General features: G+C 46.0%; 2 protein-coding genes across 2 annotated transcripts; both read left to right on the top strand.

Moving 5' to 3' along the window:
• The first annotated feature begins 2476 nt into the window (after positions 1-2476).
• Positions 2477-3409, top strand: LOC146341621 (olfactory receptor 14C36-like). Its single transcript, XM_084808387.1, has one exon. It carries the CDS (start codon positions 2489-2491, stop codon positions 3407-3409), a length of 921 nt encoding a protein of 306 aa, XP_084664513.1. The 5' UTR covers positions 2477-2488.
• Positions 3410-12900: 9491 nt separating this feature from the next.
• Positions 12901-13851, top strand: LOC146341620 (olfactory receptor 14I1-like). The gene has a single exon (XM_084808385.1). It carries the CDS (start codon positions 12901-12903, stop codon positions 13849-13851), a length of 951 nt encoding a protein of 316 aa, XP_084664511.1.
• The last annotated feature ends 9114 nt before the right edge of the window (positions 13852-22965 follow it).

Below are 22965 nucleotides of genomic sequence, written 5' to 3'. Positions count from 1 at the left end.
CCCCTTAGAAGTACAATGTGTTGTTGGAATTCTCACTGAAGATGAGGAGTAGAATAAAACAACCATTTCAGTTTAATGTGGCTATGCATCTGCAGCATGTTTCTAAATGTCTTAGCCAGAGATATTGTTACACTGTTCAACTTCAATGGACAATGCGCATCTGGAATTTTATATCCAAATGAAGAACTTAAATAACAATAGTACTATATGAACTCACACAGACAGTGTTGTATTCAGCAAATGCCCTGTAAATAACAGTTCATTCAACTGGGCTATATGAGTCTGCTGATGGAACAAGTTTCCCACCCCATCGCAGTCACCAAAAGAAAAGCGTTGCCCTTATTTTCGCCGTAGTCTACGTAAACATTTACGTAGACTACAGCCACCAAATAAGGAACGGGAATGGCGGCTCCCTATGGGGGCCACCATTCGCGTACGCGCTTTTTTTTTAAAAAGTTACCCGTGATAGGCTACGTGACGATTCACGTAGCCTATCACGGCTGACTTTCCAGATCTAGCCGTGATAGGCTACGTGAATCGTCACGTAGCCTATCAGGGGACTTTTTTTTTTTTTTACTTTCGTGTTCGCGGCCGGGCGAGGCGGGAAGCCTCCCCCCCCGGCCTGAATTTCGGCCGGGCGAGGCGGGAAGCCTCCCCCCCCGGCCTGAATTTCGGCCGGGCAAGGCGGGAAGCCTCCCCCCCCCGGCCTGAACTTCACGGGGGGAGCAGCGAAGCGCCTCCCCCCCACCGCGAACAAGCTGCGAGAAAAGGTAAGTGACTTTCATCCACCCCTATCTAGTGCACATGGGTGCGAATGTATGCAGTATGCACACAGTCAGGGACTAGGCAATGTAGAGCGAACCATTTTACATCTTAGGAGACACTTACTTTGAACTGTTAATAGAATGTAGGGCAATTTTGTTTTTCGGGTATATCTTTTTGCTTTACCTTATATTTGTAAAGTTCTGCTTTCCCCCAAGAAGCTGAATATCTCTCCATTTTTATCCTCACAACAACCCTGTGAGGTAGGTTAGGCTAAGTTTTAGGGACTTTGCATTTGCTGGACCAGCTCATGCAGGCTAAATCCACACTACCGCTTTATAGTGGTATCGAAGTGCACTGATAACTGTTGGAGCACATTACACATTTGATATACCAGTACCATAGTGTTATTTTCTTGCTTTTGATTCCACATTATCCAAAATACCACAACAAATGTCATTGTGTGTCCTACGAGGTGCAAATATGCAAGACGGATATCGCATTACCACAATGGGATTTTAATGATATGATATGACACAAGGAATAGATCAGGCCAACGTAAAAATTCATTAGCCAGCTTCCCTCCCTCCTGTTCTGTCCTGTCCTGTCCTGTCCTGTCCTGTCCTGTCCTGTCCTGTCCTGTCTGGCTATCATGTTTATTCTGAGACAGTGAGTCTGTCTGTGTTTCTTTCTGTAGTGTGTGTGTGTGTATGAGAGGGGGGGGGGATTCTGTACGTGTTTCTTTCCAGTGTCTGTGTACAAAATGTAAGTGGAAAAAAGGAACATATGTTTGCATTTGAGTTCTTTATTATGGACAAGGTACAAGAGTCTGTTGCTTCCAGGAAAGTATGAACAATTATTTCCAGTAACACATGGCATTGTCAAGAGTATGTGTGTGTGTGTGCCCACATATGGCCATGTGCACAAATCTCAAATGTGAGTTCAGTGTTGTGGGCACAATACAAATGGCTAGCCCCAGGGAACAGCAGGACATGGTTCCAGCCCTGTGCATGGCGGGATAAAGCCTGGGGCTAAGGCGGCTACAGCCAACAGCCCACCATCTCAGGAGGTCCATATGCTAGCCCAGATTCCCAGCTTTCAAGTAAAAATCAGCATCATAATCTGTTCAATTTCATTGGATAAGGAGTCAGGAAATCTGAACTACAAGGATGCCCCATTGAAGTCCCTTATACTAAGTTGGTTCCAGTAATCTCTTCCCCCCGTAAGTCTACTGTGTATGGGTGTATAGAAGGACAGGGACCCACTGTGGTTTCAGTGGAGTGAGAGAAAGAGTATGGCTGTATGCCAGCAGGCTCTCTCCATTGGATCAAAACCTCTGCGTGATTGGCATTCCTAATTGCATGGTCTCACACACATAGAACTATGGGTACATATCATTGACGTTTTGACATTCTAATGAATATGTAGACATTGGAGGAAGGGTTGGTGGGAACAGTTCAATCTCCCCCTCTATACACTTGCCTTACATAGGAAAGAATGAACAGGGAACACTGTCATTACAACTTGGAGGGGAGAAAACATTGAACAAGGCTGTTTGGCAATTACTGATTTAGCAAATAAATATCTGGTGAATTTGATTGGTACATTACACAGATCTTACTTAAATTATCTGGTTAATCAGCATTAATAGATTAACAGCTCTTGCCTTCTTCCTCCCAAAGGTAGCAGGCAACTAATGGAGGAAAAACTGAGCAATCTCTCTTCCATGTCCACTTTTCTGCTGCTGGAATTCTCAGACATCCGAGAACTACAGATCTTACACTTCTTTGTGTTTCTTGCATTGTACGTCATTGCACTAACTGGGAATCTTCTCATCATTATTACAGTTGCTCTTGATCACCACCTACACACCCCCATGTACTTCTTCCTCATAAATCTGGCCATAATGGACCTTGGAACAGTTTCAGTCATGGTACCCAAATCCATGGGTATGTCTCTCATGAATAGCAGGACAATTTCTTACTCTGGATGTGTTGCTCAAGTTTTCTTTTATCTTTTCTGTGCAGCATCAGATCTTGCCCTCCTAACTATTATGGCCCATGATCGCTATGTCGCTATCTGCAACCCCCTCCAGTATGAGAGAATTATGCACAAAGGAGCCTGCCTTCAGATGGTAGCCATTGGGTGGATGGCTAGTCTTCTTTATGCTGTATTACACACTGGTGGCACCTTTGCAATCACCTTCTGTTCTAATACTGTTCATCAGTTCTTCTGTGAGATCCCACAGTTACTAAGGCTCTCCTGTTCTGACATTTATCAAGTTGAAGTTGGGCTCCTTGGACTAGGCTGTGGTTTAGGAATAGGTTGCTTTATCTTCATCATCATCACATACATGCACATTTTTGCTGCTGTACTCAGAATTCCCTCTGTACATGGTAAAAACAAAGCCCTCTCCACTTGTATTCCCCACCTCACTGTTGTCTCTGTGCTCATGTTCAGTTCAGTCTTTGCCTACGCAAGGCCTCCCATGGATCATTCTTCTGATCTGAATGTAGCTTGTGCCGTGATATATGCCATAATTCCTCCCATGGTGAATCCATTCATCTATAGCATGAGAATCAAAGAGATCAAGACTGCTTTGTTAAAATTGTTAAGATTCGCTTCATTGCTCTTAAACCATCTTTAGAGTTGCTGTATAAAAGTACAATTGCATGATCTTTTGAATATGAATGTTTGTCCCTGCAATGTTTATCCTTGTGCTATAAACACTTTGGCATTCAGTATCATTGCTCAGCTTTATTTATTTATTTATTTATTTATTTATTTATTGCATTTATATCCCACCATTTTTCCTCCAAGGAACTCAAGGCAGCGTACATAATCCTCCTCGTCTCCATTTTATCCTCACAACAACAACCCTGTGAGGTGGGTTGGGCTGAGAGTCTGTGACTGGCCCAAAGTCACCCAGTGAGCTTCCATGGCCGAGTGGGGACTAGAACCCGGATTGCCCAGCTCCCAGTCCAACACTCTAGCCACTACACTACACTGGCTCTCAGCTTTGCACAAATTATGAGAGGTAGAATTGAAAAGGCGATCAGTCAAGAAAGGTTTCTGTGAGGTTAAATGAAAATCAGCGGGGTGGGTTATTCTAGCCTTAATAAAATCGAAATTGTTTCACCAATCATCCTGAAAGTCACATGAGCCATACAGAAATGCTTATTTTACTTATCCTGAATGTTTCGGGAATATTAGTCAAAGATTGAGGGAGAAAGGCAAGTTAACAGAAAAAAATAAAATAAATACTTGGTCACTAGGAGTGCACAAAAGCCACTTACCTGGTCTCGCAGCTTTTCGCGGTGGGAGGGAGGCGCTTCGCTGCTCTCCCCCCGAAGTTCAGGCCGGGGGGGAGGCTTCCCGCCTCGCCCGGCCGAAATTCAGGCCGGGGAGGAGGCGCCTCGCCTCGCCCGGCCGCGAAATAAAAAGTTTAAAAAAACAAAACAAAATGCCCCCGTGATAGGCTACGTGACGATTTACGTAGCCTATCATGGCTGACTTTGCAAATCTAGCCGTGATAGGCTACGTTAATCATCACGTAGCCTATCACGGGGGCATTTTTTTATTTTTTACTGTTATTGGAATGGCGGCGGCGGCGGCCGGTCGAAAGATCGGCTGCCGCCCCCGCCCCTGACAAAGACCCGACGAACCGCCGCCGGGACCCGCCACCGGGAGGGACATTTGTGAAAGGTAAGTCCCGTCCCAGGGGGGGTGCGGAGAATTTCTCCCCGAAACTTCTTCGGGGGGTCGAACACATTGGCGCTTGGCCCCCCGAAGTTTCGGGGAGAAATTCTCCGCCAACCCTATTGGTCACACAGTGTTGGCACTGAAAACATGTGTTGGCACCGTTTTGTGTCATAGAATCATAGAATAGTATGGTTGAAAGGGGCCCAGAAGACCATCGAGTCCAACCTCCTGCTCAATTCAGGAATCCAAGTCAGAGCATCCTGACAGGTGGCTGTCCAGCCTCATCTTGAATGCCTCCAGTCCAGTGTGGGAGAGCCCCCACCTCCCTAGGTAATTGGTTCCATTGTCGTATTGCTCTAACAGTCAGGAAGTTTTTCCTGATGCTCAGCCAGAATCTGCCTTCCTGCAACTTGAGCCCATTATTCCGTGTCCTGCATTCTAGGATGATTGAGAAGAGATCCTGGCCTTCCTCTCTGTCTCAACCTTTCAAGTACTTGAAGAGTGCTATCATATCTCCCCTCAGTCTTCTCTTCTCAAGGCCAAACATGCCCAGTTCTTTCAGTCTCTACTCATAGGGCTTTGTTTCCAGTCCTCTGATCATCTTCATTGCCCTCCTCTGAACCCTCTCCAGTTTGTCTGCATCCTTCTTAAAGTGTGGTGCCCAGAACTGGACACAGTACTCCAGATGAGGCCTAACCAGTGCTGAGTAGAGGGGACCTAGTACTTCACAGGATTTGGAAGCTATGCTTCTATTAATGCAGCCCAAAATAGGATTTGCCTTTTTTGCAGCCACATCACATTGTTGGCTCACATTCAGCTTGTGATCTACAACAATTCCAAGATCCTTCTTGCTTGTAGTGTCCACCATTTCCCAAAAGCTGGAGGTTTTATATGAAAACTACATATGTTTTCCTATTCCCTCTCTATTGTAGTTGGTGGAATTTATTTATTTATTTATTTATTTTTTAAATCAATTTACGTATTTTTCAATTTTTTTATTGTTATACTGACTCTCTATGAGATTTCATAACTCAGCACTCAGAATGTGTGTGTGTGGGGGGGAGGGATAACCTCCGTGTCAAGAAAAAGCAGCAGCAGTAGCTATCTGAGTTTCTGGGACTTCTGTGTATCTGTATGCAGACAAGCAATCCCCTCAGCATGACCGGACTCCACTGCTTCTGTTTCTTGGTCTGCACTCCCAGCCATTCCCCTTCTTCCTCTGCTCCCCCTTTCCCCTTAATTGTTCATGTTACTAAGGCCCCCTTTTTTTATTCAAGTGCTGGGAAGAGGGGCCCGAGAATGGAATGGGAGTGAAACATTGCTTCATAAGCAGGGCTGTCTTTCCTTGAGGGCAGAAAGTTTTGCTGCCTGGAGTTTGAGAAGCAGGCAATCATGCTGACAAAGCTGTGGTCAAGCCATAGAGCAGTATGAGAAAATGTTACATTTGTTACTCCCAGCAACTAGCAGCTCCATGAGTCCAGAGTGTTTCCATGTACCCTGATAAGGCCTAGAGTAACATCAGCTGCCTAAAGCAATCTGCTTTTTCTTTACATGGCAGTAATTCCCCTCCCCCCTCAACATTCTGAGTGCTGCATTGCAAAATCTCATAGAGATTCATTATACCAATGAAATTTATTTTTAAAATAATTTTTTCAAAAATGAAATTCCATTCCACCAACTACAATAGAAAGGGAATAGGAAAACATGTACGGTTTTCATATTTGGCCTCCATCCTTTTGGCAAATGATGGTCACAGAAAGTTACCAACACATGTTCTCAATGTCAACACTGTAAGACCAAGTATGTATGTATGTATGTATGTATTTTTCCGTTGACTGCCCTTTCTCCCTCAATGTTTAACCAATCTTCCTGAAATTTTCAGGTTATGTAAAATAGATATTTCTTTCTGGCACATGCAACTTTCTGGAAGATTGGTGCAACCCTTTCAATTTTATTAAGTGTAGAATAACCCACCCTCTGATTTCCATTTAACATGGTGGAACCCTTTTTTTACTGATTACCAGATATGATAAATATATTGCCATCTGCAATCCACTTTGATATGAGGCTTCACTGTGTTACTAGTATTGTACGTGGCTGGCAACCATGATTGGGAATGCTCTCATCATTGCTGCTGTAGTACTTGACCATCATCTGCACACACCCATGTACTTTTTTGTTATGAACCTGAGCATGATGGACTTTGGCACCATAACATAGTGGCCTTCACTATGCTGCGATTCTTACTTGCAGCATGTTCTCCATCACGTTCTGCTCTAACATTATCGATCAGTTCTTTTGTGAAATCCCAGCATTGTTGAAGCAACAGTGAGATGGGAAAGGCAAGTGCAGAGGTCTCCGACTATCAGTTCATCTCTCCAGGATTGGGGGGAGGTGTCTTCACAAGTTATTTACTCTGAGGTGGCTGCGTTTGGGGGTTGTTAGGGATACATGATGTCGTAGCCATCCAGCAGCCACCCTGGAGCTTATCACAGAAAAAAAAATGGATTTTCTGAGACTGCTTGAAGTCCAATTCTTTTCCTTAAGTTGGGTTCTCAGCAGTATAGTTGTTGTGCTCCCCCACCCCTGTATTTACCTCAGGTATGCTAGCCCTGCCCAGGGGTGTGCCTTTCACCATGACCCCAAGTCCAGGGGTGTTTTGTGTGTGTTTCCCATTCCTGCACAAATGAATTAGCATCTACTCAGAAGTAACTCCCATTGTGCTCAATGAGGCTTGTTCTCCTGAATTGTCACTTCAGAATTTACAGAGATCCCCCTCAATTGAAATGGCACAGTTTAAAGCACGAATTCCCTAAAGGCTATAAAGTGCAATCTCAAGGCTCCTATTCTCTGTTGTTTGGTTTATTACCTTAGGAAGTAACTACTCCACATCTTTGTTATAGGGATCCTGCACAGCATCGGGTTAGAAAGGGGGCTGGTTTCCCATCCCTGTGTGCCTCCCCTGTCTTTCCCAGCGCAAGCATATGTGTGTTTACTTGGAAGTAACTCCCATTGTGCTCAGTAAGGCCTGTTCCCAAAATGTGCACTCCAGGGAGTCACTGAGATTCCCATGAATCAAAATAATGCATTTAGGAGCCTTAATGTTGAAGCTTTGATTGATCCAACATGGCAGCTGGAACACTGTGCTCTTCTACTGATTGTTTATTTAATGGAGTAAGTAATGCATGGGGGGGGAGAGAAGGAGATCATTTGGCAGGGAGAACACACTGTTCTTTTAATGATTGTTGCGTTAAGAAAGTACTTAATACAGGTGCAGGCAGGGGAGAGAGAAGGAATTATTTTTATTGAGACAAAATATGTTTCCCCTTTTTCCCAGCACGCATATGAATGTCTACTTGAAGTAACTCCCATTGTGGTCAATGAGGCTTGCTTCTGAAATGCAGGTGACCTGGAACTTCAGGGGAAAGGGCGAGGGGGGGGAGAGCCCAGTGCGGGGATCCTCTCTTATTGTTTGAGCAGCCCCTACCAGTTGGATGACGTTCACTCCAACCCGTCCCTCCTCCAATGTATGTTCTGTGAAGAGATTTTTACTGGTGTAGAGCACTCACTCGTGGAGCCCTGCATGGTCCAAAGTGATTCCTTTTTAAAACTACAGTACTCCTCCATTTGCTACTCCTCCTGAGGTCAAAGAACCCCCCCCCCGACCTTTGCTATTACATATACCATAGTTCCACCCATGATGATGAATCCAATGGTCTATAGCATGAGAAAGAAGAAACTCAAGGATGCCCTGTGGAACCTCTTTGGAGGTTACCATTCTTCCCATGCCATTTGCAGAATTGTTCAGTGAAGTGTAAGTGGAACATGGCACATACCAGTAGGGATGGTGGAGAATTCCACCACGGACTCCAATGAGGCTGGATTCTAAGAATCTGCCCCACTCTGGAGTCCACGGCGGAATGAAAGATTCACCTACGCCACCCGGGGGAATCTGTGCCAGCTGGATCCTACCTGCCACCATCCATCCACTGCCCTCCGCTGCCCTCCACCATCCGCCACTGCCTGTTTTTGGGCACAAATGGTGTCGGGCGTAGCAGACGCCCTTTGAGTCCCTGCCTTTTGCCGTGATAGGCTATGTAAATATTTACGTAGCCTATCATGGTAAAAGGCAGGGACGCAAATGGCATCCCTTACACTGGACACCATTTGCGTCTGCAGATGGGCCGCGGCCAGAAGTCCAGCAGCAGCTGGCCCCGGCCAGCAGCTCCACGGACTTGCCACGGAGCGGAGCTGGCCGGGGAGGATTCCGGGGCGGAGGGATGGATCGCTGCCTCCCCTGCAGACCCCTACAGACCCCAGGTAAGGGGGTTTCTGACATCCCTACTTCAAGTGTGCAATGTGTCTGGGGCATGGATTCAGCTCTCCTGGCATCCACTACGCCATTTGCATCCCTGCTTTTTGCCGTGATAGGCTACGTAAAGATTTACATTGCTCTTTGTCTCCTTCCCCCACCCCAACTAATTGGCTGATTGCTCCTGCATTCTTCCCTGCACCCAGTCAGCTGATGAGTGGCAGGTCTTTTGAGTCCCCCCCCCCAACCCTTTTCCATTAGCCCAGATCACAGCAGTCATCCCACAGCTATACAACAAGACAAGGGGAGAGCAGTCCTGCTAAGAATGAGCAGCTACTGCAGAAGGAGAGAGGCACAGTAGAGGTGGATGGAAGCTGCCAGTGGCCCCTAGGCCTTGCAGTGAAAAAACACAGCTGAAGGATCACTATAATAGTGTCAAAATGGTGGGCAGCTCACAATCAGTAAGGCCTAAGGGTGGTTTCAAAATGGAACCTCACTGTACTGCTAAGCATGGTCCTCCCTAAATCTCTGGAGGTAGTGAAGAGAATGGGGGAAGATCAGTATGTGCACAGCGCCGTCATAGAAAGTTGTTGCTGACTTGATAATTGTGTGCCACAGATGCAAAGACCAAGGGTTTACTGGAACATAGAGACCTGAAATCTGGATTATTCTCTGGATGTCCAGTTGCCACCCCCCAAAAAAAAGTTTGGATTTTCTGAGAAAATCCAGTCTGATCTACCAGGGGAGGGGGATTATTCTATCCCTCCTCCACCACCTCATTTTCAAAGCGTAGCGTTTTCTTGCAGTGCACTCAGTCCAAGAACTTTTTTGATGTCTTGGTAACATAACCCTTTTGGATTCAATCTCATCTCTCATGTTCTATTCCATTCCCATCCTCTCACCCAGAAGTTTTAGATTTTGTCCCCACCCCACCCTTGCCTGCCCATATCCTGATGCTTTGACAATAAATCATTTGCCAACAGTACTTTGACATAATAACAAGAAAAACCACTCTAAGAAAAAAGTTAGATATCGATTTCACTCACAAGTGTGATCATGTGTTACAAAAGCAGAAAACGTGTGTGTGTGTGTGTGAGAGAGAGAGAGAGAGGGAGAGAGAGAGAGAGAGAGAGAGAGAGTTTCAACAATGTTTTCTAATCAGGACAGGTGTGCTGGACTCTTGGGAGTAAGATCCCAAGAAACTCAAAGAGGCTTAAATGACTCCTATTCCCGTGCATGATGTAACTATCAGTTGCTGCAAAATTGGGTCCCTATTATCTTTACACATGAAGTGTTTCTAATATTAGCATACACATAATGTGGCAATTGCCACCAGAAGATTGAAAGTGCTTGGATGAAAGGATGTATGGACTTGTTCACCATTGACACATCATGGCTTATAGGAAGCTGGAATGGAAATTCAATTCGTACACTGAAAGTGTTCATTTTAAAATATGTAAAACGTTTGGGTAAGTTTTATTGTTTACTATGACTGTGGTGCATTTCAGAGTTGCATGCCAACTTTTTCCTTTCCTCTAGTTTCTCTCTCTCTCTCTCTCTCTCTCATCTATCTATATCTCTCTATTATGTTCAATAAGACTTACCATTATTATGATTTATTTCATTTCTATACCGCCCCATAGCCGAAGCTCTCTGGGCAGTTTACAACCATTTAAAAAATATATAGCAGCATTACAAAAACACCTAATGAAAACACTTGCTCTCAAGCATGATTAGAATCGCAGCCTCTCCTTCTTGATGTAAAAGTGATTCCTCTTGGAAGTGCATTTTGCTGTCATTATTCTCTCAGTTATTGCTGTCAGTGAGTAGAATAATGCACTCAAGTTTAATTTGGTTATAGAATAACTACAATTTTTCAAGTGCTCTTATACATAGTTGAAAAAGCAAAATGCTGTAGGCGATATAATTATAATGTTTGCCTTAAATGGATAATCTGGTATGATGTATTCCAAATGAAGAACTTATATAAAATATAGTACTATATGAACAAATGCGGATGCTATTGTAGCCATCTAATGCCCCACAAATAACTGTTCATTCAGTTGGGCTGTAAATGTGTGATGATGGAACATTTTCTTGGTCACCGAAAGGCAAGGGTGATCTGGTGTGAGTTCACTCTTCTCATGTTGCACTCATGTAATCAGTGATCTCCTTCCGGCTGCAGTAATATTTGCACTAGCTTAGTGTTGCATTTAATAGGAACACAAATCCACACTAGGTGACTATCACACATTGAAGTATTAAAGGCATACTTTGGCAAGAGCAATAACCCTCTTGGCCTGTGAAGTTCATTGGGTGCTTTGCATTAGGTGAAACTTTTTGCTGGGTCATCTTAGATGTTTGGCTTCATTCATAAATGCATGTCTACTCCATGCTGCATCTCTCATTGATTCCAATGGGGTGGAATCCTAGCTTCGTGGCAGGGCATATTCTTTGCTTGCAGGAGATCTCAGTTTCAATCCCTGGCATCTGCATTAAAAAGAAAGAAAAGATTAGGTGGCAAGAGATGTGAAACATCTTTGACAAAGATGCTGAAGAGCTACTGCTATGCTAGATGGACAAATTGTCTGACCTGGTAAAAGGCAGCATTCCATGTTCCTTTCAACCAGCTAATCCTAATATTGTGTAAGAAATCTTCCAGTTTCAACTTTTATCTGAGCAATGAGGTGCCGAATTTGCAATATTAATACATGGATATGAGTGTGGAGCTTTGGTTACAGTATCTCCATATGAACTTCTGTTGCCTTCTAGGCATCCCACATTTTACTAAAGCCTTGATGAATATGGATCCCAAAGCCTGCTAAAAATCCCAAATGCATACCATAAATCACAGAACATAGTGGAGGCCTGTGGAATGTGTGGCCCTCCAGACTGCAACTCCCATCTCCCCTAGTCAGCATAACCAAGTTGCAGACCAACATCTGGAAGGCCACACACTCCTGGCTTAGTGGTTATATGAAGAGATATATGTATAATAGATGCTGCAAGCTAGATAGTTTTATTTGGCTAGTTGTGCTAGCCAGGAAATATTGTATTGTTGACATGCTGCTTGTTTGATCTCCCCCATGCAACACTTTGGAGAAAAAGTCCCAACAGTGCACCATATTACACCTGGTGGGCAGGTTAGCAGTCACCTTCTGTTCTAATATTATCAAAAAAAAAAAGATCTTCTGTCAAATCCCACAGTGATTAAAGCTCTCCTGCTCTGACATTTGCCTAATTGAAGTTGGGCTTCTTCTACAAGGAGAGTGAGGGAGAATGCAGGAGAGAGGTGTGTAGGGGTTTGAGTTTTTCACAATGTAGAACAATAATGACTGGTTTAGCCCTTAGATTCTTCACCTCTTCAGGCCCATTCCTTTTGCTTTCTTTTTTCAAGTACTAGTGAGTTCTAAGTTCCTGAATTTTCGCATCTCTGATTATTGTTGTTCCCCCATTCTCTTCTGAAAAGTACTTTCCTCTCCCAACCATCCCCAGTTTTAGTCCTTGGTGCCTGCTTTAATCTTTGCCACCACTATCATGGACTGTTTCATTGGGTAAAGAGACAGGAAATATTCTGGACCACAAGGATTCCCCCTTTTAAGTCCCTAATACTAGGCTGGTGCCAGTATTCCCCTATTTCCATGGGTCTACTTTAAAGAACTATATATGCAATGCAGAACAACTGTGTGTGCAATGGAACAAGTGAAAATGAAACCCACATGTGTATATGTAAGTAGGCTCTCCATTGGATCAAAAACTCTGCATGATTGGCATTCCTAATTAGATAGAGCTTACACATATAGAACTGTGGGCATGGATGCTCCCTTTCCCAACATTCCACTGAATGTGCAGAGATCTGGGGCAGGGATGGTGGGCACAGGCCCACTTCCTCCTCTGTACATTTGCTTTATGTAGGGAATAATGAACAAGGCTACTGTCATTAAAACTTCGAGGAGTGAATAAATTGAACAAAAATGTTTCCCCACTACTGATTTAGTGAATGTGTCTGGTGGATTTGATTGCTAAATTAGAGGAATCCTGTTTCAAATAACTACTTTACCACTATTAGTAGACTAACAGGTCTCATCTACTCCCATGTGTAGCATGCAAGTAATGACGACAAAATGAGCAATCTCACTTCCATATCCACGTTTCTGCTGCTGGAATTCTCGGACGTCCAAGAACTACAGATCTTGCACTTCTTTGTGTTCCTTGCATTGTACCTGATGGGAATTACAGGGAATCTTCTCATCATCATTGCTGTTGTACTTGATCACCAGCTGCACACCCCCATGTACTGTTTTCTCATAAATTTGGCCATACTGGACCTTGGCAGCATTTCAGTTATAGTACCAAAATCTATGGTAATGTCCCTCATGAATAACAGCTCAATTTCTTATTCTGGATGTGTTGCTCAAGTTTTCTTTTATTTCTTCTTTGCATCATCAGATTTTGCCATCCTAACTATAATGGCACATGATCGCTATGTCGCTATCTGCAACCCGCTCCACTATGAGAGAATTATGCACAAAGGAGCCTGTCTTCAGATGGTCGCCATTGGGTGGATTGTTGGTCTTCTTTATGCCGTATTACACACTGGTGGCACCTTTGCCATCGCCTTCTATTCTAACATTGTCCATCAGTTCTTCTGTGAAATCCCACAGTTATTAAAGCTCTCCTGCTCTGACATTTATCTAGTTGAAGTTGGATTTATTGTACTAGGCAGTAGTATAGGACTAGGATGGTTTATCTTCATCATCATAACGTACATGCAGATCTTTGCTGTGGTCCTTAGAATTCCCTCTGCACAAGGTAAAAAGAAAGCCCTCTCCACTTGTCTTCCCCACCTCACTGTTGTCTCTGTGTTTACATTCAGTGGAATATTTGCCTATGCAAGGCCACCCACTGATGTTTCTTCTGTTTTGGATATAGCTTCTGCTGTGATATATGTCATAATTCCTCCTATATTGAATCCATTCATCTATAGCATGAGAAACAAAGAGATCAAGGCTGCTTTATGGAAACTGCTAGATTTTGGGCTTTCTTCTAAAACCATCTTCAGCATTGTCCTATAGGACTGTAGGACCTTTTGCAGGTGAATTTCTCCCCTAGAATTTTTAATCTTGTGCTATAAATGCTTCAGTATTTAGTAGGGATGTACAAAAGTTCTGCCACGGATCTCAGGGAGGCTGAATGCCAGCGCATTCAGCCCCCCCAAATCGGTGGTGGAATGGCCCGCCCCCCCCCGGGACAGGACTTACCTTGGGTGGATCTTCCTGGCGGCGGTGGCGGTTTGGCGGTGGTTTGGCGGTGGTGGCTGCGGCGGCCGGTCTTCTGACCGGCTGCCGCCGCTGCCATTTCCAGGTTAAAAACAAACAAACAAACAAACAAACAAAAAATCGTGATAGGCTAAGTAAAGATATATGTAGCCTATCATGGCTGACTTAAACAAAAAACAAAAAATGCACGTACGCAAATGGCGGCGGCCATGGCCGCTGCCATTTGCGTTCCTTATTTTGGCATGTCTTAGTCTACGTAAACATTTAGATGCTACGCTATTTGCATTCCTCTTATTTTCACCGTCTTGGTCTACGTAAATGTTTATGTAGACTAAGATGTGCCAAAATAAAGAACGCAAATGGTGGCCACCGCCATTTGCGTATGCGCGGGTTTTTTTTTTAAATTTAAATCAGCCGTGATAGGCTATGTAAACATTTACGTAGCCTATCATGGCTGACTGCAGGGTTTGGCCGCCGCCATTTGTGTCCCTGCTAGCCAGAGGCCGGTTGTCTGGCTGCTGGCGGAGCTGTCCGGTGGCTCCGCAGAATCGCTGTGGAGCGGAGCCGGCCGGCCAGGATTCCGGGGGGGGAGGAACAGAGCACCTTCCCCCCTGGACAGGATTCTGGGGGGAGGGATGGAACACCTCCCCCTCAATATCAACATAATCCACGGAAAGGTAAGTCACTTTCGTACATCCCTAGTATTCAGCACCTATTAACTCTATCACAGAGACCTTGTTTAAATGTAATGCTAACCCATGGTTTATTTAACCCATGGTTAACCCATAGGTTGTTCCCCTAACCAGTGTTTTTCTGGCACATGATCAGACATACTGTGGTTGCTTTTGTCAATCCCTGTGGTGCTCATTTTCCTCCTCCTTCACCTGCCCCTTTTCTCTATCCCAAATGCCATTGCAGTATAGTACTGATATGTAGAGGAACTGGGGGGGGGGGTTAACCACTCTTCCCCACCACCTCTGTAGCTTGGTGAAATAGCCCATGAATAACTCTCAGTTCTGGTTTCAACAACCCAGGGTTCACAACCCAACAACAAACCATGAGTTCTCTGGGTTCACACAACATGACAAGCCAGGGTTTGGGTTGAATTTGGGTTGAGTATGGGATGGGTTGTTATTGAATCATAAGTTGTTGTGTTCTGTCACCCCAGCCACACTAACAAACCATGGTTAGTTAACCAAAAGCAACCCACATAGAGAACCCGTGGTTTGTTGTTGGCTTGTGAACTGTGTGTTGTTTATGGTTAACTAACCATGCTTTGTTTATGCAGCTGCGTCCACACATTACAACATCTCAGAATTCAATAGTGAAGGGTTTAAATAAATCATGGGTTAGTGTTATGTGTGAACTAGGACACAGAGTGCTCTCTGACCCATCTACACTTTACTTTGTATTGTTTATCCATGTTAGGGATGTGAATCAGTTTTGTATGAAGCTTGAAGTCCAAGCAGAATCAGACCACTTCTGTCTAGTTCTGTTGTTTCCAAAGTCAAAGTGGGTTTCCCTTCCAAAGCAATGGAACTGAACCTTCCTGAGAATGAAGGTCTGTTAATAACTTGTGTTTTGGAGCTGTGGGAGCTTTATTTGGTCTCTTGCAAGAAAAGTGTCTCTTAACTTCCCTTATACTGATACCACTGAGCTGAGGACGTGGCGGGAGAGGGGATGGAGGGAGTGATGCTGACTGTTGGGGGTGTTTCTGAGCACAGGGAGTGGGATAGCATTTCAGATTCTGAAGGAGAACTGCCAGACATGGGGGAGGTGTTTTCCCAGGATAGTCCAGACATGACTAGGCTGGCTTTTCAGCTTGCAAATGTCCAGCTGGCTGAGGATAAGGGTCCCTCTTCACCCCCCAACCCCATGAGAGGCAGCAAACAGGAGGAAGCAGAGTTTGAGGAGTCTGACCTAATACACGCCAGGCACATGCGCAGAACAAAGAGAGAGAAGGCAGGGGCAGAACTTAGACAGTCTACCCGATGGGCCTTGCATGAAAAGCTGTGCTTAGAGGCCTCAAGAGAGAGAGGGAGCTCCCCCCCCTTAATTTATTTATTTATTTATTGCATTTATACCCCGCCTTTTTTCCTCTTGCAAGGAACCTTAAGTGAGGCTAGTGGGACCGCCTTCCTCTTCAAATGGCAGGCAACTCTCAGAACTTCCTTTTGAATCCCCGAAGGCATTCCTTTGTAGACTGAGAGTCACTGAGAATTTGCATCTGTATGATCCTGTGTACTAATGGATTAAAGGTAGGGATGGTGGAGAATTCCACCACAGACTCCAATGAGGCCAGATTCTTAGAATCCGGGCCCCCCAGAGTCCGTGGCGGAATGGACCACTCATCTCTGCCACCCCGCAAAGTTCACCCTGGCCAGATCCTACCTGGCACTGCTGGGTCCGGGTCCATCTGGGTCTGTCCACTGCCAGACTGTGGACACAAATGGCGTCCGGCATAGCAGACATCATTTGCGCCCCTGCTCTTTGCCATGATAGGCTACGTAAATCTTTACGTAGCCTATCACGCGAAGGAACAGGGACACAAATGGCGTATTTGCATCCCTGTTCCTTTGTGCGATAGGCTACATAAAGATTTACGTAACCTATCACGGCAAAGAGCAGGGACGCAAATGGTGCCTGCTACGTCAGATGACATTTCTGTCCGCAACCCGGCAGTCCGGCAGTGGACGGACCCGACCGGTGGTTCCGTGGACTCGCTGCGGAGCAGAGCCGGCTGGGGAGGATACCAGGGGGAGGGAACGGATTGCCTCCCCCCCCGTGGACCCCTCAGTGGACTTCAGTAGGTGGGGTTCACACACCCCTAATTAAAAGCTCTAGACTGAAGCCTCTCATCTGTGTTTGTGTTGGGCATTGAAATAGAGTGGAGGCTAAAGGAATCCTGACACTGACAGGTCCACTATCGAATGCTATGGCACATTTTACAAAGGGGTCCTATCCCATCACTATGCTTTGTGAGAGGGATTTTGAGTTGAAAAGGGTGTGCCTCCCAGCTTTCTCCAAACTTTCATAGTAGTTTTTTAACTGAGCTTGGTCCAGTGTTGTATGGAGTGGTGATTGGCATTTTGGTGGCTTACTTAACTGTGTGTTTGTCTGTGTGCGTGTGCGTGTATGTGTGTGTGTGTAATTTTTGTTCCTGATGCTTCTGATTCCTCTTTCAAGTCGTGTCTCCTTCCCATAGAATTCCTTCTCCACATTTCTTCTCCTGCACTGAATTCTTACTCTGTCTTCTTGCCTGATCCTTACTGCTATTGGTTTTCCTAATCTTTCTTCTCTCTCTCTCTCTCTCTCTCTCTCTCTCTCTCTCTCTCTCTCTCAGGATAGTTTATCCCCCCTCCCTTTTGCTTCTTCTGTTACATGGGTAAGAAACCTTGTTTCTTTCTTTTTTTTAATCACGTTCTACTTTAGTTCTTTTTCTTTAGTGTGTGCCCTTTAATTTTACTTAGGGCTCAATCCTATGCATGCTTAGACTGGAAAAAGTCCTACAACTCCAAGAAGGCTGGGAGTTATAGGACTTCTTTTGTTTAAACATGCATAGGATTGTGCCCTTCATTTATTAGTGTCAGATAATATGAAGAGACACTAGGGGGCAATAGAGCACGTGTTGCATCAACAGCCGCTTGTCTTGTTCATCCCCCTCGGTGTCCTGTAACTTCCTTTTTCCTGCTCACTCCCTTTCCTTTTCCGTCTGTTTCCTTCTTCTCTTCTGCCTCTGCAACAAGTGCCATGTGGTTTCTCCAGAGGGGAAGCACATAAGCACAGCTCATGCCTTTTCTTACTTATACTCATGCACCCAGCTTTAGGGGGTGCTTGTACTTAAGCAGTGTTAGATAGCCTTCTCTGGTGATGTGTAAGCGCTAATAAAGTTAGCTGATTTGAACTTCTTTTAAACTGGCTCTAGTCTGCATTTATTGCCTTTAAGACTAAACTTTAAGACTAATTAATTTTTGTGAACCGCCCAGAGAGTTTCGGCTATTGGGCGGTATAGAAATAAATAAATAAATAAGTAAGTAAATAAATGGTGTGTTGTCACACTTTCTCTGTATAAGGCATTTCTGCTGTGAGTCACACCAGACTTTCCAACATCGGTTATGGGCCCAGGAAGCAGTAGTTCCTTCTCTAAATATCATGAGACTGCATGTGTGGTCAGTTTAATGGTCGAAGCCACACATATATAGGGATGTCAGAGAATTCTGCCCAGATTTTAAATTAGGAATGTAAGAAAGTGACTTACCTTTCGCGGATTATGTTGATGGTGGGGGGGGAGGCATTCCGTCCTTCCCCCCGGAATCCTGGCCGGGAGGGGAGGCGCTCCGTTCCTCCCCCTGGAATCCTTGAACGGCCGGCTGTGCTCCACGGCAGTTCTGCGGATCAGCTGGCCAGGCCCGGCCCAGACAGTCCAGAGCCGTCTGCAGCCGGATTTCTGGCCGCAGAGGGCAGTGGGTAAAACAACAACAACAACCAACCGCGTACGCAAATGGCGGCGGCTACGGCCGCCACCATTTGCGTTCCTTCTTTTTGGCCATCTTAATTTATGTAAATATTTATGTAGACTATGACGGCAAAAATAAAGGGGAACGCAAATAGCGTAGTGGGCGCTATTTGCGTCCCTTTTTGATTCACCGTTTTAGCCTACGTAAATCTTTACGTAGGCTAAAACAGCGAATCAAAAGGGGACGCAAACAGCACCCGCTACACTATTTGCATTCCCCTTTATTTTCGCCGTCATAGTCTATGTAAATATTTACATAGATTAAGACGGTAAAAAGAAGGAACACAAATGGCGGCGGCCTTAGCCGCCGCCATTTGTGTACGCAGTTTTTTTTTTTAAAACCCACCCAACCATGATAGGCTATGTAAAGATTTACGTAGCCTATCACGTCTTTTTTTTTTTTTACATACAAGCTGGAAATGGCGGTGGCGGCCAGAGCCGCCGCTACCTGGAAGACTACCCCAGGTGAGTCTCATCCCGGGGTGGATCTGCGGGGGGTGGCGGGGGGGTGGCGGTCCATTCTGCCACGGAGTTCGGGGGGCCGAATGCACTGGCATCTGGTCTCTCCGAGATCCGTGGTGGAATTCTCTGACATCCCTATTTTAAATGGGATAGAATTCTGACAAATCCGGTCCATGGAATCCTCCTCAGAACAGGGCGGCCAGGTCGACGCAGACCAGAGCTCACGCAGACCTTTTTTTTTTTTTTGTCCGCTGAAGGGTGGATTTTTCGAAAATAATTACAAAAATAAAAACGTAAATCAGAAATAGAGGAAGAAAGACCGTGGATGGCTTTACGCTTTTTACGAGGCATTTTCCAGTATGGAAAATAGACTAAAATAGTCTACTATTTTCTAGTAGACACTACGCTATTTGCGTCCCCCTTATTTTCGCTGTCTTAGTCTACGTAAATGTTTACGTAGACTAAGACGTGCCAAAATAAGGAACGCAAATGGTGGCGTCCATGGGTGCCGCCATTTGCGTACGCACGGTTTTTTTTTTCTTTTATATCAGCCGTGATAGGCTACGTAAACATTTATGTAGCCTATCATGGCTGACTGCAGGGACACAAATGGCGGTGGCTACGGCCGCCGCCATTTGTGGAGCCGGCCGGCCAGGATTCTGGGGGAGAGGGACGGAGTGCCTCCCCCCCCGGCCAGAATTTCGGGGGGGAGGGACGGAACACCTCCCCCCCACCGCGAATGTCACCCTTTGAAAAGGTAAGTGACTGTCGTACATCCCTAGTATTAATACAATGCTTACCAGATGATCAGATTGTGCATATAAGGGGAGAAAGAATGGCTGCAGATATGCTTAGAGCACTTGGAGGAAGGACGGGATGCTGATAAGCATATTGCAAGTCTACTAAATATACTAGAAATGCTGGCCACATCAGGGCAAATATGAAATGATCATCTAAAAATGGGGCCATTTCTAAGTTCCCTTCCATGGAGCTACTCTGCATGTGTTCCAATGTTCAGTGCCAAGGAAAGGACATTAAGTGGTTTACTAAGCCTCATCAGGGGAGAAGCACTAAGACAAAAGCCTTGTGAAGTGGCTGAAACACAGAGTGGCTCAAATTCCATGATCACCCAGAACAAGCCCAAAGGCAGGCACTTTGAAAGCCAATCAAGTAAAAGCAAGCAGACATCCAAAGGAACCACCCACATGCTCTATATTCAAAAAAAGGGCCACCTCCAGAGGCAGTGCTGGAGCAATTTTAACTCCCCCAAGGGGGCACAGGCCCAAAGGGATTATCATAAGCACACACACACACAAAAGATCACAGAATTTTTAATGGAACCCAAACAAGAATTACCAAAATTACTTGTGACTCCTGATAACGTGGACAGGCTGCTTGGTTTGGTCAAAAAGACAACTTGCCCTCTCGATCCTTGCCCATCCTGGCTTGTAGTCCAGGGAGGGGTGATGGTAAAGGAAAAGAGACCCAAACTCGACTTCAGAGCTGAAGAAGGCATCATGGTTGGCTATGCTCCAGGAAGCAAAGGACACAGAATCCTAACCCCAAAGACAGACAAGACAACTGTATGCTGAGTACTGTTCTTCAATGAATGAGAAGTGGCTAGAGACATGGTGGTGATTACAAAGGTGACAGTGACAACAAACAGTGACAACAATATTGCCTGTTGTTATGAAGGAGACAGTGACACCCAGAGATGCAGCCATCATCACCTAAACACAACCAGATGGGGAAATACAGGCGGAAGTTCTCAGAGAGCCAACAGATGAGATGGAGGACTGAGTAGGGATGTCGCAGAATTTCTCCACCAACCTCCGGGAGGCCGAATGCCAATGCATTCGGCCCCCCGAAATTGGTGGAGAAACGGTCCACCCCCCCGCCCCCCCCAGGATGGGACTTACCTTTGTCAAATGTCCCTGGCGCTGGTGGCTCCCGGTGGCGGTTCGGCGGCAGCTGGTCTTCTGATCGGCTGCTGCCGCCGCCATTTCCAAGGTGAAAAACAACAACAACAACAAATGTGATAGGCTTCGTAAGGATTTACGTAGCCTATCACGGCTAGATTTTCAAAAAACACCATGATAGGCTACGTAAATCCTTACGTAGCCTATCACAGCTGACTTTGGTGGGAAAAAAAGACACGTATGCAAATAGCGGTGCCCATGGGCGCCGCCATTTGCGTTCCTTATTTGGGCACGTGTAGTCTATGTAAACATTTACGTAGACTACGGCAAAAATAAGGGCAATCCTATTTGCATTGCCCTTATTTTCGCCATAGTCTATGTTTACGTAGACTACACGTGCCCAAATAAGGAATACAAATGGCGGCACACATGGGCGCCGCCATTTGCATACGTGCTTCCCCCCCCAAAGTCAGCTGTGATAGGCTATGTAAGGATTTACGTAGCCTATCACAGCTGACTGCAGGGACACAAACGGCGGCAGCTACAGCCGCCGCCATTTGTGTCCCGGCAGGAGACGAGATTCACAGCCGGGGAGACGGGGCACTCCCCCCCGGCCAGATTTCGGCAGGGAGGGATGGGGCGCCTCCCCCCCGGCCAGAATTTCGGCAGGGAGGGACGGGGCGCCTCCCCCCCACCGCGAAGCAAGCTGCGGGACCAGGTAAGGGACATTTGTCCACCCCTAGCACTGAGAGATTGGTGTGGAAACAGATGATACTCCTGAACTAGGGGTGGACGAAAGTCCCTTATCTGTCCTCGAATCTTGTTCGCGGTGGGGGGGAGGCGCTTGGCTGCTCCCCCCGCGAAGTTCAGGCCAGGGGGGGAGGCTTCCCGCCTCGCCCGGCCACAATTCAGGCCGGGAGGGAGGCTTCCTGCCTCGCCCGGCCGAAATTCAGGCTGGGGAGGAGGCACCTCGCCTCGCCCGGCCACGAACTCAAAAGTTTTTTTTTTTTTAAACGCCCCCGTGATAGGCTACGTGACGATTAACGTAGCCTATCATGGCTAGATCTGCAAAGTCAGCCGTGATAGGCTACGTTAATCATCACGTAGTCTATCACAGGTGACTTAAAAAAAAAAAAGCGCGTACGCAAATGGCGGCCCCCATAGGGAGCCGCCATTCGCGTTCCTTATAGCGTTGCCCTTATTTTCGCCGTAGTCTACGTAAATATTTACATAGACTACAGCGACCAAATAAGGAACGGGAATGGCGGTTCCCTATGGGGGTCGCCATTATCCGTACGCGCTTTTTTTTTTTTAAGTCACCCGTGATAGGCTACATGACGATTTATGTAGCCTATCACGGCTGACTTTGCAAATCTAGCCATGATAGGCTACGTTAATCGTCACGTAGCCTATCACGGGGGCATTTTTTTTTCTTTGATTGGAATGGCGGTGGCGGCAGCCGGTCGAAAGACCGGCTGCCACTCCCGCTCCACACTAACACCCGCCGAACCGCCAGCCGGATCCGCCTCTGGGAGGGACATTTGGCAAAGGTAAGTCCCGTCCCGGGGGGGGTGCGGGGTGTGGGGGGGTGCGGAGAATTTCTCCCTGAAACTTGTTCGGGGGGCCGAACACGTTGGCGCTCGGCCCCCCAAAGTTTCGTGGAGAAATTCTCCGCCATCCCTATCCTGAACCAAATCCCAGAAGCTCACCATGGTCCGAAAAAGGAGGTCCAGCTGAATGACTCACCTACCTTGCAAAGTCATCATTACCACATGACCCAACATTATGGAAAGAGGTAGAGGATATTGTCCACAGCAGAAGCAAGCAAATGGAAAAGGGCAGCACAATAAGAATTAGAGGCAGTACACAAACACAAAACGTGCACTCTTGCAAAGCTGCCAGGTGGCGGAAAGGCCATAGGCTGCAAGTGGTGCAGAAGGGGAGATTGAATGATACATGGCCAGGGTTGTTGCCAAAGGCTGCTCCCCAAAACATGGTGAAGACTATGACAAG

The sequence above is a fragment of the Heloderma suspectum genome, chromosome 6 (assembly GCF_057233095.1).
Source record: "Heloderma suspectum isolate Gila_16-S chromosome 6, 16-S_ref, whole genome shotgun sequence".
NCBI classification, from domain to species: domain Eukaryota; kingdom Metazoa; phylum Chordata; class Lepidosauria; order Squamata; family Helodermatidae; genus Heloderma; species Heloderma suspectum.
The sequence above is the reverse complement of the archived record's forward strand: the minus strand, read 5'-3'. Positions and strand labels throughout refer to the sequence as shown.

What these genes read in the sequence shown, in the direction of transcription:
- LOC146341621 (XM_084808387.1), top strand. Translation starts at nt 2,489, where the DNA reads ATGTCCACTTTTCTGCTGCTGGAATTCTCAGACATCCGAGAACTACAG.
- LOC146341620 (XM_084808385.1), top strand. Translation starts at nt 12,901, where the DNA reads ATGAGCAATCTCACTTCCATATCCACGTTTCTGCTGCTGGAATTCTCG.